Raw genomic sequence first — 16074 nt, 5'->3', positions numbered from 1 at the left:
AGAGGAGAAGTCATATTAGTTGTTATGTGTTGTCCGGTAACTCCAAAGAACATCATTCCTGTGTGCAAATTTTTAAAACTCAGTTAATACATACAATAAATCTTATAAAATGAATGTTCCCCCATCTAACTTTCCTGATGTACTTCAAATCTTTTGAAAAGATCATCTTTTGTAATGTAAATATTATTTATTTATTTATTATTTATTTATTTTTAAAGATTTTATTTATTTATCAGAGAGAGAGAGGGGGAGAGAGCGAGCACAGGTTGACAGAATGGCAGGCAGAGGCAGAGGGAGAAGCAGGCTCCCTGCCGAGCAAGGACCCCCATGTGGGACTCGATCCCAGGACGCTGGGATCATGACTGGAGGCAAAGGCAGCTGCTTAACCAACTGAGCCACCCAGGTGTCCCTGTAAATATTATTTAAACATGAAAAACTGCCAAACTACTCAATATGAACTTCTTCTCTAACTCCTCACTTTCAGTCCCCAAACCTTCCAGCTGAGATAATCCATATCTGTAAATAAAGATATGGTGATATCTCCCCTAAAATTTCCTTTCTCAGTAGGAGAAAAGTCTAGAATATTCTCTCATGTTGCATGGTGCAGTTTGTATTTGGCTGTATTTTCCTTCTAGCCTCTCTTTGAGAAGAATTGCCCATTCTGGGCATCTCTGCTGCGCCACGATGTTTCCTGATTTGTTTCTCTAAAACATCCCTTGAGCTGCCCCCGTGGCATGGCTTCTCTATGAGTTTTCATACATTGAAAGGATTGAAAGGATCAGGTAAGATGAAGATGAAGAGAAAGGACATGAGGGAGGGAAGCAGAACAAGAATGGAGGTGGAGAGTTTGTGGGGAAATGAAGAAGAAAGATGGGAACTGGGGAGAAATAGGAGAGAATTGCAAGCAAATGGGCTGAGAAGAAAGGATCAAGGCACTGGAGAGGACCCAGTGGGGTACAGAGAGAGTGGATATGAGAAAGAGAGAGAAATAGGATAAATAAGATGTCTTGAGACAGTTAAAAGGTAAGAGGAAGGAAAGGGACAATAAAATAAGTGAATCAGGAGGTGCCTGGGTGGCTCAGTGGGTTAAGCCACTTCCTTCAGCTCAGGTCGTGGTCTCGGGGTCCTGGGATCGAGTCCCTCATCGGGCTTTCTGCTCAGCGGGGAGCCTGCTTCCCTCTCTCTCTCTCTCTGCCTGCCTGTCTGCCTGCTTGTGATCTCTCTCTGTCAAATGAATGGAATCTTTAAAAAAAAAAAATCAGTGAGTCAGGGATGAAAGATGTGGGCTTCTGTACAGGGCAGCTTCTTGTTCTGTATGTCCAGAAATAACCCATTTATACAACCCTGACATCATCATTGTAGCCTATCCTCTCCACGGAAGATAAAAAAAAAAAAAAATTGGGGGTGCCTGGGTGGCTCAGTGGGTTAAGCCTCTGCCTTCGGCTCAGGTCATGATTCCAGGGTCCTGGGATCAAGCCCCAAATCAGGCTCTCGGTTCAGCAGGGAGCTTGCTTCCCCCTCTCTCTCTGCCTGCCTCTCTGCCTACTTGTGAGCTCTCTCTCTCTGTCAAATAAATAAATAAATCTTTAAAAATTTTAAGTTTAACTGAAAGTGCTAAAAATTATTCAGGGACTCACTTTCTATTTTTCTGAACATAAAGTGCTCCTAGAATATTAAGGAGGCCTACCAGATGGCAAAAGAGTGAAAGGGACTGCTGGGTATTTTATCTACTTGCATCTCTAAAATGTCTTCAGAATTTGTTTCTAACCATCCAACTTATCAACTCACTCTCTGCTTTTTGAGTCATGCCTGCCAAGACTATCAAAAGACATGGGGAAAGGATAGCTCTTTCCTGATTCTTTCTTAGCCACCAAATAAACTTCAGGGACACAATGAGCTTCCTGGAAGGGTCAAGAAAACTGTTGAGGAAGATCTATAACATGGTCTTGACTTCATCACCTCCACTCCTGGGCAACTTTCTTGACCTTGGCTAAGTTCCTTACCTTGTCTGGGTCTACTTGACAGAGGCACAAGGTAACCATCAACGTTCTTCCACTTGTAATGCCTCTGCTTTTGCTAGCCAAAATGAATAGTCTGTCTCACCCTGTTTACCTGAAGAGTTACCACATCTTTCACCACCACTTTCTCTACCCATGGCATTTAGCACACTGCAAAAAGGAGCCTATTTGCTTCCAAAAATCCCTGGGCCTCTGGCCTTCCTTCAATATGAACACTCATCTCAAGCCTCAAGGGTTGATTTCAAGTGTAATCACTGAATAATAAATAATCACTAATAAAATAGATCAACTGTTTCAACATCATAAATAATGACCCAAGACACTGATTTCTGGCCCTTTGTCTACTCTCCAGGATCATAGGGTTTTTTAAAAAATTTGAGAGTTCACCTTCCCTTTGGAATTTGCCTAGTTTTTTTATTCCAATCTTTTGCTACTTTAAAAGTTTATCATACATGTAACACATCATGTTGTAAAAGTTCAGACAATACAGAATGTCATTGTCACTCTTCCATACCATTCCCCCAGTAATCCAATTTTTTAAAACAGGAACTAGTGGTAGTAGTTGGTATTTAGCTTTCCACACAAATGAACACACACCCGTGAAAGTGGAAATGCTATACTGCTTTGCAATGTGCTGTTCCCCTCTCTGCATTATATGTTATGATTTTTTACATATCAACCTACAAATCAATTTTATCCATTTACAGGCTGCATAATATTCCACTTTATGTGTTAACTATAATCTGTTTAATAAATCCCTATTGATTTTATTTCTTTCCTATCTTTTCACAATTGCTAATAATACTAGGGTAAATATATATAAATTTATATATGCAATAATAATAGTTTATTGTAAATAAATATAAATTTGTATATGTTTCCATATACTAAAATTATTTCACTGGTTAAATTCATAAAAGTTGTGTATGTATATGTGTGTATCCATTTACATGGAAGTGCAAAGTTAAAAAGTTAAAACTTGGTAAATATTCTGCCTATTTGTCAAGAATCATTTTATATCTTGATTGGCACTTTGTAGAGACTGCTACTTACCTCACTTGCTATAACTGGTTGTTATAGATAGAATTTTTAATCTTCGATAATTAGATCAAATATTGCATTCTCTTTAATTATATATTTAAATATATATTATTACCTAACTATATATTTAAATTCAAATTATATTTGAATTTCTTTGTTTATGAGTATGATTCAATTGATTTTTTTTAAAGATTTGATGTATTTACTTTAGCGTGAGAGAGCACAAGCAGGGGGAGTGGCAGGCATAGGGAGAAGCAGGCTTCCCACTAAGCAGGGAGCCCAATGTGGGACTCAGTTCCAGGACCCTGGATCATGACCCCAGCCAAAGGCAAACACTTAACCAACTGAGCCACCCAGGTGCCCTCAGTTGATTTTTATGTATTTATTACTTATTTGTATTTATGCTTTCAAAATTGCCAGTTCATGTTTTTGCACCTTGGAGGTAGTTTATATTAACAATTGGTGGAAACACTTCAGTTTTAGGGTAGTATCTCCTTGCCGTGTATGTTGCAAATACATTCCCAATTTCCCACTTGTATTCTATGTTGCTTAGGCTTCTCCTGCCCAAATGAAGTCTGTCATTTTTATAAAGTTAATCTTCTTTGCTTTGTCATGCTTAGAAAAAAATGACTTTTCTATCTAAATGTTGTATAAATATTTGTCAGTGATGTTTTTCTAGTATATTTACATTTATATTTAAGTCACATATTTAAAATATAAAGAATTTATTTTTGCGTATATTCTAACTTTTCCCCCAGCTGATAAAAGTTGCCCCAATCTTATAAAATGTAAGCTTGTTTGTACAGTACATAGGATATATATATACATATATATATACACACACGCATACACACAAATACACACACACAAAATAGCAGCAAGCGAAATGCAGAAGAAGAGGTCCCCCACTCACATTCTCCCTACAATGACAATATTTTGTACAAGAAATGCTGTTGTGGGAGTTTGGGGTTCTAGGTAGGAGACTGTGAGACCCTGGTGGAACCCAAGAATGAAGAGGGCTGTTTTGAGAAGTAGGACCCGTCCCCAGGTGGCAGTGTACCAACAGTAGTCTGGTAACAGACCTAGAAGCAACTTGGTCCCTATGTGGACTCAGCTTCAGCCCCATTTGGCCTTGGTCCTGTCACCAGCAATATCTGCCAAGAGACCCAGGAGAAGTCATGCCCACTTGTGCCCCCAGTTAATAGCCCTGCCAACATTGACCCTGGCTGTGGATAATGAAGGAGCCCATGACCCAGCTCCAGTCCTCTTAGCTGCCAGTCCTGCCCCACCAGGGACAAACACCCCATGCTCATCCATACTTCTCAGGCTTTTGACCTCAGTCCAACTGAAGACACTAAAAAGGCCCATAACTTGTCTCCTGAACCTCGTAGTCATGGACCAGGAATACTCCTGCTTGTTTGGGACCCCACCAGAAGACACATTCTTCTATGCCCCCAGAGGTTGCCCCACTGACCTCCATTCAACTGTAGATTAAAGTGACCCCATAACCTCGAAGTGTTGGGCAGGGAACACTTGTGCCCCCAAGGACCTGGAGGAAGATACACTCCCAAAGGTAGGCCTGCCAACCTATAGATCTTGAAGAAGCCCTATAACCAACATCCAGTTTCAAAGGGACATGTCTCCAGTTTATTAGGACCAGCTCCAGGCATCCTTGCCAGGATGTTAAATCATGAATCATGAAAAGTGCTTCCTTCTCAATTGACTCTCCCTATTCAGCCTTACATTCCATCCACTCCTTTGGTCCCCATGACCCACTCCCACATTGCTCCTCTATAAACAAGAGGAACTTCCATTTCCTGCCAGGGTAATTTGGCACATGTGTTAGCTTCCTATTGCTGCTGTGACTAAATGCCACACATTTAGTGACTTAAAACAACAGAAATTTATTCTGTCATGGCTCTGGAGGCCAGAGGTTCAAAATGAGCCATACTAGGCTAATTTAAAGTGTCAGCAAAGAAAGTTTGTTCCAGAGGTTCCAGGGGAGAATGCATTCCTTGTCCCCCTCAGCCTCCAGTGTGGCTGGCCTTCCTTGCCGTATGATCCCCTCACTCCCTCTCTGCTTCCATTTTCACATTGCCTTCTCTTCTGTAATCAAATATCCCTCAACTTCTCTCTCGTAAGTATTCTCGGGGTGACGGAGAGGGCCCATTGAGTGATACAGGATCGTCTCCCCAGATGAAGACCTCCAGCAATCACATTTACAAGGTCCTAATTTTTCCATATAAAGTTGATTTTAGGGATTAGGATGTGGCTATGTTGCGGGGGGCATTATTCAGTCTCTCACAGCCAGGGATGGGATTCTTTTCAGTGAGCAAATTATTTATTTCTCTTGCATCATGGGTGAGATTGCCTTTCTCTGAATATACTGAGACCTAATCTCAGTTATTCTGTAGGCACAGAGGAGATATGGGAAATGTTCTTGAGGAGGACAAGAGTCTTCTTGTAAGGCATCTGCTTCCTAGCAGGTCTTTGTATGGCCAACATACCAAAGGAGGTTGATTTCCACCGGCAAAGAGAAAGGGATGCTTTTGCCAAGTGGCTACAAGAGAGACTGGGGTTTCACAATTCTCCTGCTCAACCTCTCAAATATCCCCATCCCAAGACTCAGGGTCTCATTCCTTCCATAGCAGGGCCCTGGAGTTAGCATAGGAGGCACCCTTCCCTTTAAGCTGCATATTCGGCCCCTTTGTAGTTCTGAGACTCTTAAATTAGGTACAAGAGCTGATTTTCAATGCTGCCTGCCTCATGGGACATTGTCAGGGAAGTTTTCTGGCTTTGACAATAAATCCTAAATTGATTCTTGCCTGACCTGGGCCTATTATTGTTTATTCAGGCATCTAGGAAAGTTAACAGAAACTACCCTTAATTCTTTTTTTTTTTTTTTTTTTTTTTTTTAGGATTTTTAAATTTATTTGACAGAGAGAGACAGCAAAAGAGGAAACAGAAGCAGGGGGAGCGGGAGAGGGAGAAGCAAGCTCCTGGCTGAGCAGGGAGCCCGATGTGGGCTGGATCCTAGGACCCTGGGATCATGATCGGAGCTGAAGGCAGATGCTTAATGACTGAGCCACCCAGGTGCCCCTACCCTTAATTCTTAAAACTTCCACAATTCTTATAATTAATTATATAATATAATTCTTATGATTAATATGCTAGTGCCATATTAATATGCTTGTGCCAGCACATGACCCAGGGGTTCACCTTTAACCTGTACCTCATCCCAGCATACCACAGCTGGGTCTCAGTAATGAAATTATGGTTTTCACCAACCCCACTTCCCTAAACAGTGAATGGTCCAGTTTCAGAATCCCATCTGGAGGCCATGCTTCCTAGTAGCAGCTGTCTTAGTCGGGCTCCCCCGAAAGCAGAGTTTGAGACAAGATGCTTATGTGGTCTAACTGGGAAGTCATTTCAGGGAGCAGGGGTCCCTGGGAGGAAGACTGAGGTTATGAGGAGACAAAGAAGGAAGAAGCGGACATGACTGAGGGCTTCCGCACAAAAGTCTCTGCTATGGACATCCCGCAGAGATTTGACTGAGCATGAGCATATGGAATGCTTCCTGAAATTGTCTGAAGAAGGAGTGTTGGGGTGTTTATTCATTGGCTCCCCTTTCATATAGTCAAGGTACTCCTTGCACTCTAAGTACATATGCTCACATCTAGTGAGCACCCCGCCCCCACGACCATTATTCATGGCATCAGAAGATCCCCAGGAAGAGGCTACCATCTGCCAGCCAGCCACAAGCAGAAGCCCACAGGAAACTGTCTGACCCGACCACAGCCAAAATCAGAAGATAAGCTGAGGGAGATGTGACTCAGACATCTGAAATGTTTACCACAACATGCTTCCTACAAATATGAGGATTCGTAGAGACTCCAGGCTCGTAAAGTGCTTAGCATATTACCATGTACTTAACAAACACCTGTAAATGTTATCAGTGGGTATGGTGATGTGTTGCCAAACTTGTACTAGCATTTTAGTGACTCTTACTTTATTTAATCTGAAAAAATGCTCTATGATAGAGGATACACTCTTTTCACAGATGAGGAAACTGAGGCTCAAAGGGGTACAACAGCTTGTCCAAAGTCAACCACTAGTAACAAGAAAACACATCTGTCTACAGTACATTTCCTCCTGTAGAAGAGTTGGTTCTCTGGTGAGAGAAGACAGAGCACCCCCTCTTTGGAGAAGGGTGTTGAGGTAGATAGTGATGAGTATAGGAGTCAGAGGAACACACCCCTCAACCTTCCCACATCTTCTGTGTGGCCTTCACCACGGCTCTCAATCCCTCAGAGCCTGGCCTAGACAGTCATATTGGCAGGCAGCTCCACAGGAGTTCTCCTAGCTCTTCTACCCCCACATCCAGAGTCATTAAACATAGCCAAGATACAGTCCCAGGGGCTCCCAACTAACAAGGTCCTGAGGGAGAAAGCACCACATTCCTGAGGACTCATTAGAAAACTGAGTTTGAAGAAAGCTTCTCCCTCTTGTCTTTCTTCTGGGGCCTCCTCCTCATCCCCAGGTCCAAGGCAAGTCTGGAAATCAGCTTGTCTCTGCTCAAAGGCTCTGCCTGGGATTGACATCTGAGAAATGAACTCCTCCCTTAGCAAACCTATATCTAGTCCACTTACACTAGCTTCCTGGGTGGCTTTGAGGATTTGAATGAGTTCTGTCAACCTCAGTGAGACCACCATTTAGTGGAATCTTTATCACCTTCCCTAACTACCTCCTATAAAGCTAGGGCTAGAGAGAAAGCCTTTTTTTCCCCTTCTTTTTTAAAGAAATTCTAAATACCATAAGGTGTAAATCATGGTTGCTATATTCAGGAAGCGTTGTTTACAAAACAACTTGTCTCTCTCCCCATCTGTCTCCCCCGTTCTGGGAGGGATCACACTGTAAAGAAGATAGCACTTCCTCAGAGATTGTCAGCTTGTTTCCTTCATTAACTTTCTTTCTGGTGAGTAAAGAGGTCTGCATAGCTCCTCATCTTCCTTCCTGAAGAGCCTCACTGGTTTCTATGCCCATGCCCAGGTGAGTATGTTCGGGGTCCTAACCTGCCCTTACAAAACAGAGGTGGAGCCTCCATTGTTGCCATTAGCTCAAACCTGACTTCTCATGTGCTGCAACTGAAGCCCCTGGGGAAAGAAAATGTTCTAAGGGAAGATCAGAAGACACAACCTAAAGGTCCTGGTTCCTTTTCTGTGCCCTTTTGCCCAAGGTTCCATTTCTTGGAAGCCTGTTCTTTCTTACTCCTAGGAGAGAGTAGGAAGCTATTTACTGAGTCTGGTTCACTGCCCAGAACCCACTGTATCAAGCAGCCTAGAACCTTCACTTCAATCCCAGGTCTTGTTGAGCCTTTTCATCACAGGGAACATGGAGGAATTATTTGGAGTTCCAGGATGGGGAGCTGTAATTGCTCAGTAGAGAGAGCCTGGAACTCATAACAAACATTTGAGAATCGTGATGCAGGAAGTCTCCTCATGATGGGCAACTGGGTTACCCTTAGGCACACTGGATGTCTCTGGATGATCAGAGGTCTTCCAGAATCCCACTGATTTCAAGGAAGTTGCATCTCTCACTATTTGCAAGTTGGTGGCAGCTGCCTTGTTGCTCTTCTGTCCCTTGTTGCTTTTCTGTCCCTGGCTACCAATTATTTCTCTGTAGGGTATGCCCCTTCTAAAGGCCTTATTCTTTTGTGTAGTTTCCCTGAAAAGAAACATGTTAGTGTGTGTTAAGCTACATTACCTGACTGTCCCATAAAACCAAGGAAAGCAGTAGTCTCTGCAGCAATCATGCACCCTGCATTTGCCTCTACACAGCCCCCTACTCCCCGCCAAGTAAATCATGGTAATTAACAAAAGTCTAGCCCAAGTTCCAATTTGTCCAGGAAGTCTTCCATGACAATTCTAGGTCATGCTGATGCTCTTTTTCTCTGCAATTCTATGAACACTGCAACCATTAGTTCATTTATGTAATAAATATTGAGTACCTACTATGTGCCAAGCATTATGATAAGTATTGTTATTGTAAACTGAATGAAACATGTTTTGGGTCCTCACATCTCCTACAGAGCAGTAGAGGAGATTTGCTCTATAGGAAAAAGACTTAGCAAGAAGATAAACAGTAATAAATTACATGAAATAATGTTTAGTAAGAACTTCAGAGACAGAGAAAAAGACACTTTTGAACTTTCAGGAACCAAGCTTAAGTCAAGTCCTGAAATACATGGGGGGTGGGATTGGAAGGAGGCCATTGTGGGTAGAGAAAACAGTATGAGCAAGGAAGCAGAAAATCACAGGGTCACAATCTAATACTTATATTTAAAAAGGCCCAAAAAGGGAAATGGAGAGTAATTAATTGTTATTTAATATAGTATATATAAAGAGAGCGCTATCCACCCATTGATTTGTCCATTTGCAAAGCACTTAACGAATTTCATCGATGATAAATATGCCTGAGAATGGTCCTCCATCTCACCAGTCATATGGTCCTAGAATTTTAAGGGTATTTAGAGATCACCACGTCCAAGTTTTCATCCATGTGAGCCCATCAGCCTTTGCCTTCTGTTAGAGTCACCAGACTCCAAATGCTTCCCTCTGATTCCAGTGTATTCTCTGCAAGGGAATAGCAACACCCTTAGGAAGCTCTAGCTCTGCTTATTCCATGGGCCATAAAGAAACAGTGATATTTTTTTCATCAGGATTTTATTATATCTTATTTCATCAGGATCTTATTATTATCTATATCTTATTATAGCCAAGACTTGGCTCAGTCTGGCTCTGTATATATGTGCCTGTTTCATTTGAAGATCTCTCCTTAGAGCTGTTGGTCAAAACATTATGCCCGAGTCAAAGACAAGTGAAACAGTGGTGGCTGTGAAATACACAAACCCAGCTGCACCCAGCTGCAGCCCACCCACAGGTCATGCTTTCAGTTTTGTTTTCAGAGGCAAGCAACAGATACCATAAAAAGAATAAATAACTTTAGGGGTGCCTAGGTGGCTTAGTTGTTAAGCATCTGCCTTCAGCTCAGGTCATGATCCCAGGGTTTGGAGATTGATTCCCGCATTGGGCTCCTTGCTCAACAGGAAGCCTTCTCCATCTGCCTGCCTCTCCCCCTAATTGTGCACAATCTCTCTTGTTCTCTCTGACAAATAAATAAATAAATATAATCTTTTTAAGAAAGAATAAATAACTTTAAATTAAATTTAAATTAAATTATTTGAAGTCTAATGTAAAGGCTCCAAGTAGTTGGCTCCAAGAACATCAGCAATTTATTGACATAGGATTTTGAACTTATACTTCAGAGTATGTTCCTCACCTTGGATAAATGTGCTTGGCTGAACTACCTGGTATCTGCAATCATGGGTCTGAGTCTTGCTATATATTTGTTTGATCTTCAATATCTCTAGAAGCTTTAAAACCTGGGTTTTCAAATGCTTTCCGGTTTCTCTGGAAATATTAATTTTTCTATCTTGAAATCTGCTTATTGTTTGGGTTGATCCCTCAAAGTGAAATGGAGAAATCCATCTTAACCTCATTACATATAAAGAGGAAGTTTGTTTGTTTTTTTTTAAAGATTTTATTTATTCATTTATTTATTTGATAGAGAGAGACACAGTGAAAGAGGGAGCGTAAACAGGGGAAGTGGGAGAGGAAGAAGCAGGCTCCCCACTGAGCAGGGAGCCTGATGCAGGATTCCATCCCAGACCTGAGCCAAAAGCAATCACTTAACAGGCTGAGCCACCCAGGTGCCCCAGGAAGTCTGCTTTTATCTTTATTCATTTTCCCAAGTATTCTGAGCCTTCTAGGTAGGACAGGATAGAAGGGACAAAGTGGTGATGGTTTTGGGTATCTCAGCTGAGAGCAGAGTAAAGGTATTGAGGTGAAGGAGGAGGTCAGTGAGTAAGAGATGACCTGAGGAGTGGAAATATTATCCCTTAGACAGCTGAGAACTGGCTCTGAACATAGGTGGGTTAAAACATTTATGTTTTAATAAATAAATACATTGGAATAGACTGATTATCTCCCCTCCTGGGACATTGCCTTACAGAAACTCATGGATCCAGAATTTGGAGTCAACAGGACGTCTGTTACTGAGTTCATTCTACTGGGCCTAGTAGAAACAGAACAGCTACAGTCTGTGGTCTTTGTAGTCTTCCTCTTTGCCTACCTGGTCACAGTCGGAGGCAACCTCAGCATTCTGGCTGCCATCTTGGTGGAGCCTAAACTCCACACCCCCATGTACTTCTTCCTGGGAAACCTATCAGTGCTGGATGTTGGGTGCATCACTGTCACTGTTCCCTCGATGTTGGCTCGTCTCCTGTCCCACAAGCGTACAATTCCTTATGGAGCCTGCCTCACACAGCTTTTCTTCTTTCACCTTCTGGCTGGGATGGACTGCTTTCTGTTGACCGTCATGGCCTATGACCGATTCCTGGCCATCTGTCAGCCCCTTACTTACAACACCAGAATGAGCCAGACAGTCCAGAAAATATTGGTGGCTATGTCCTGGGCTTTAGGTTTCACTAATGCACTAAATCACACTATTGCCCTAAATACCCTCAACTTCTGTGGTCCCAATGCAGTCAATCACTTCTACTGTGACCTCCCACAGCTCTTCCGGCTCTCCTGCTCCAGCACCCAACTCAACGAGCTGCTGCTCTTTGTAGCAGCAGCCTTCATGGCTGTAACCCCCTTGGTCCTCATCACTGTGTCTTACGCACATGTGGCAGCTGCAGTCCTACAAATCCGCTCAGTGGAAGGCAGGAAGAAGGCCTTTTCCACATGTGGCTCCCACCTCACTGTGGTTTGCCTCTTCTATGGTACTGGTATCTTCAACTACATGCGTCTTGGTTCTGAGGAGTCTTCAGACAAGGATAAAGGGGTTGGGGTCTTTAACACTGTTATCAATCCCATGCTGAATCCACTTATCTACAGCCTTAGAAACCCTGATGTCCAGGGTGCCCTGTGGCGAGTACTTGTGGGGAGGCAGTCACTGACCTAAAGGTTGATAGCATCCCTTCCTTCTTGCCTTTTCTGGTTTAAGGGAAAATTCTCATGAAGGCAATAACCTTGGAAAATGGTCCCAAACCATATCTCTCACTGCCTGAAGATCTGTGTGATGTATTTGTCCAGCAAAGAAGTCCTACATAACTGATTCATACAGCAAATATTTATTAAATTGCTTCTACGATCCAGACACTCTCCTAGGGGACTAGTGAACAAAGTAGAAGTCTCTGAACTTATGCAAGTCACATTCTAATTAAGAGAGACAAAAATAAGCATCATGTGTGGAATATCACATATCAGTAAGGGCTATAAAGAAAAACAAAGATAGGAGGATATAAGCAAGTGCCTTGGGTAAGTTGCTGCCTTGTATATAGCTGTGCTCATTTTCTAGGTAAGGTTGAAGCCTTAGGGGCTGGGTAGCTCTGGACACTAATGTCCTACGGGGAAGGGCTATTTGGCTAATATGTAACCCATTAACCTAAGTAACCAGGAATATCATGGTGAAGTTTTTTTTTTTTTTCTGGTGGGGACATAAGATTCCACCTAGATCAGAGTGCAGAAAACAGTTTAAAACCATTGGTCCAGTGCCAAGTTTATTCTATTTTACACTTTACCTTTCACCTCCAAAAAAAAAAAAAAAAAAAAATCAATTCCTTCTCTTCACTGCCACACAAGAACCCAATAGGATGTTTAGTGGACACGCAAGGTCTGTAGAGAGAAACAGATCACTAAATTAAAACTGCATTAATGCACACACGATATATCTTCATGTCAAAAAAGAATGTTCCATCTTCACCCCTTTGTTATTGGATGAATCCTCCTGTTCACATATGTGATAAAGCTTTTGGAAGAATAAGCATTTATACTCCAACCACGTCTGTTGGTTTTTTCAGTGAGGAATGTAAAATATAACTTTTTCCTTCAAAGTCTTATTTTTTCCTCCCAAATCTCTTAGCTCCAAAAATCCCCATACATGAGGTTTCTGGTAGTAATGCCTCTTTCTAACTTTATAAATACATCAGTACAGCTCCAATCCAGAGAAATTTCTCATCCTGATGTTTATTCAGCCTTCAGCTCATCCATTTCTGATTTGCATCTTTTCCTCAGCCTCTCTTGGAAGGCTACTTACCCTCACCTGGCAATTCCACTACCCCTCCACTGTATCATTCCTAAATCTGTCCTATGGCTACACCTGGACATTGGCTTTCCTGTTGTCTCTTCTTGAAGCCACAGAACTGAGGCCAGGTTGAGATGAGAATGGAAAGAAAACACAGAAGAGTGGGTGGTAGGACAGGAGTGGGAGTGGAGGAACGAAGATATAATATAAGGATATAGGGAGGGACGGGAGATGATGGTGAGCAGAAGGGGTAAGAAGGAAGGATAGAAATTAGGAAAAGGACACAAGGAGAAATTAGGAAAAGGAGATAAGAGAGGGTGGGATAATTGGGAATTATCAAATTAATAATTGAGAATTATCAAACAAGATGCCTCAGGAATGTTGAGCTTGAAGATGAGTATGGAGAAAATGAAAAATGAATGATGATGAGATGAGAATAAAATTCATACTATGGAATCAATTCCCATCCCTATGGCAGGCTCCCCCCAAACCTGCTTCCTTCTAACTAGGAAAAAAAAATAAAGTATAAGTTTTGCTGAAGGTATAATAATGAAAAGTGGTCTAGGTGCTCTCTTCTGTTTCCTCTGGCTAGAAACCATACCTGGGAGAAGAGAGAGTTGAGCTGATAAGGGAAAAGGAGGGTGGATGTATGTACTCAGAGTTCATTCCCCACAACCCCACTGGCCCACTCAAGTTGTCAGCCCCCCTGCCTTTGGGGACAGTGCCTGGCAATATAGTCTGAGGTACAGAAATTATGTATGTCTTTTTCCTGATATCTTTCAGTCTCCAGACACCTCAGTGTTAAAGAAAATTAGCTTCTCCCAAAGGGCAAAGTTCTTAAGAGTAAAAATCAGGAATGTGGGCTATATCCACTGCTCTGAGACTTTAGAAATTTCCTTTCTGTGACTGGGCTTGTTCCTACCTACACCATAAAGAACTGGGACAAGGCCATCTCCACAGCTCTTCACATTAAATGACCCTCTATTACAATAGGCTAGATGAAATTTTTCCTAGGGCTGAACCCAGAAAACCTTTTGAGAACATTATCACCACTATTTCCACAACTCCATCTACCCTATGAGCCTTTGACTCTGCCCCCAACTAATCTTATCTATTACCCATCAAAGATCCCCAGACCTTGGTGAGACAGAGCAGGGACTGGACTCTGGTCCTCTCAGCCCTAACTGCAAAATCCAGCATTCCTTGATAGCTGAAACTCTATGCCTCTTGAATAGCATATTGTTTAAGAATGCAGAAGCAGGATGTCTACCAAAGGAGGAACTCAACAACAAAGACTGACACGGATGGGACCAAACCAGTCTGTGCCAAGACCAACACCAGAGCTGACCTTTCCCCAACTTTCTCTCTCATTAAAATACTGAAAATCATGCCTGGGATGGATATTTAACATGCTAATTACACATATGACACATGAAGAAGCATGACCTTCAAGTGTGTCAGTGCCAATAAATCCCCACCTCTCTATGTTTAAAAGACACCCTTTTCCCTCCCCATAGAAAACATTTCTTCTTCGGCTCATGTAATTGCCCCTTCCTTTTCCTCATAAAAAGCCCCTTGGTTTCATCATGTAAGCAGGGCACTTCTTGGGTGTCTACCAGACTCCATGCTCTCAGAAGTGCAATTCTTTAATCCTAAATCAATGCTCATTTGCCTCTCGCTGTGGCTCTTTATTTTCAGATTGACAATCTTTTCTTATAATTTTATGATTTTATGTCTCGCATTGAGTGGAAAAGATTTTTTCCATCTCCATCAGATTAGATAGGCTAGGTTACACTGTGCTAACAAACATCCTCTAAAATCTTTATGGTTTTCTACAGCAAATGTTAAATTCTCATTTATGTGACCTCAATTATTTGATAGCTCTAGAAAGGTTGCTGTTGTTTTGATTGTTCATCTTCTTTCTTATTTTGAGTATGAGAGTAATGATGTCAGAGAGGAAGCCAGAAAAAACTACAATGTATTTTACCTGATAATTGCATGTAGTGAACACTTACAGTCTTTCTGACTTCTATTTCCTCTTTTCTAACAGCTATTAGTTTCTATTTGGCATCCAGATTGTTCCTGGGAATGATGGTTCTCTGTGGGCATGGGGCCTAATCTAGTTTAATACAATTCTTCACAGTGAGTAAGGAAAGGGTTAAGGTGTAGGCAGGGAGAGGTAGGAGACCCCTGGCTGGGCTCTGAAACTATTCAGGGCAGGCAGAATCTGATAAGCCAGAGTGAACAAGAGATAAAGAAACAGATCACCAGGCCTCTGATGTCAGGGAATATTTTTCTTTGGTGGCTACAGTGTGATCATAGAAAATGGCCAAACCTCAAAGAATTAAGTCATTAAAGGTGTTATCAATGGTTCTTGCTCAAACCAAGATGGCACAAGAATCTCAAGGCCACAAGCTTCCCAGTCAGTTCTACATCCATTCAGTGGCAGCTCTTTTGGGAACCCTCTCACTTTAGAGAGCTTCTTCTTGGCGTTCTGCTTTCACTTTCACTTAATAAACTTTCACTTCACTTCACCCACTTGTGTACGTGAGATTCATTCTTCAACTCTGTGAGACAAGAACCCTGCGATCCAGGGACAATGCTAGCCTTTCACAACTGGGTTTCCATGACAGAATTAAGCCCTATACAAAATTATCAGAGTGATGATGTTCTCAATTCTCCCAAGGCTCCATAGCACATTCTAGATGCACAGGACAGAAGTTAACTTACTGCATAGAATTACCTTAGTTATTAGAACTCAATTCCCTTTGGAACTGGCTGAGAAGAGCCACTCTAAACCTGTTCCTCATAAAGGAAACTTCCAACTGTTAATGTTTGTGGGCCCTGCTCCTGGGTTTTCAGAGAAGAT

At 42.0% G+C, this 16074-nt stretch overlaps 1 protein-coding gene across 1 annotated transcript; it reads left to right on the top strand.

The window, feature by feature from the left end:
- The first annotated feature begins 10871 nt into the window (after positions 1 to 10871).
- On the top strand, positions 10872 to 15749 carry LOC101691701 (olfactory receptor 3A2). The gene has a single exon (XM_013050704.2). It carries the CDS (start codon positions 11136 to 11138, stop codon positions 12081 to 12083), a length of 948 nt encoding a protein of 315 aa, XP_012906158.1. The 5' UTR covers positions 10872 to 11135; the 3' UTR covers positions 12084 to 15749.
- Positions 15750 to 16074: the final 325 nt, after the last annotated feature.

This window comes from Mustela putorius, unplaced genomic scaffold (genome assembly GCF_011764305.1).
Source record: "Mustela putorius furo isolate JIRA1106 unplaced genomic scaffold, ASM1176430v1.1 tig00000398_pilon_pilon_pilon, whole genome shotgun sequence".
NCBI classification, from domain to species: domain Eukaryota; kingdom Metazoa; phylum Chordata; class Mammalia; order Carnivora; family Mustelidae; genus Mustela; species Mustela putorius.
Note: the sequence above shows the minus strand (reverse complement) of the source record. Positions and strands in the feature narration are given on the sequence as shown.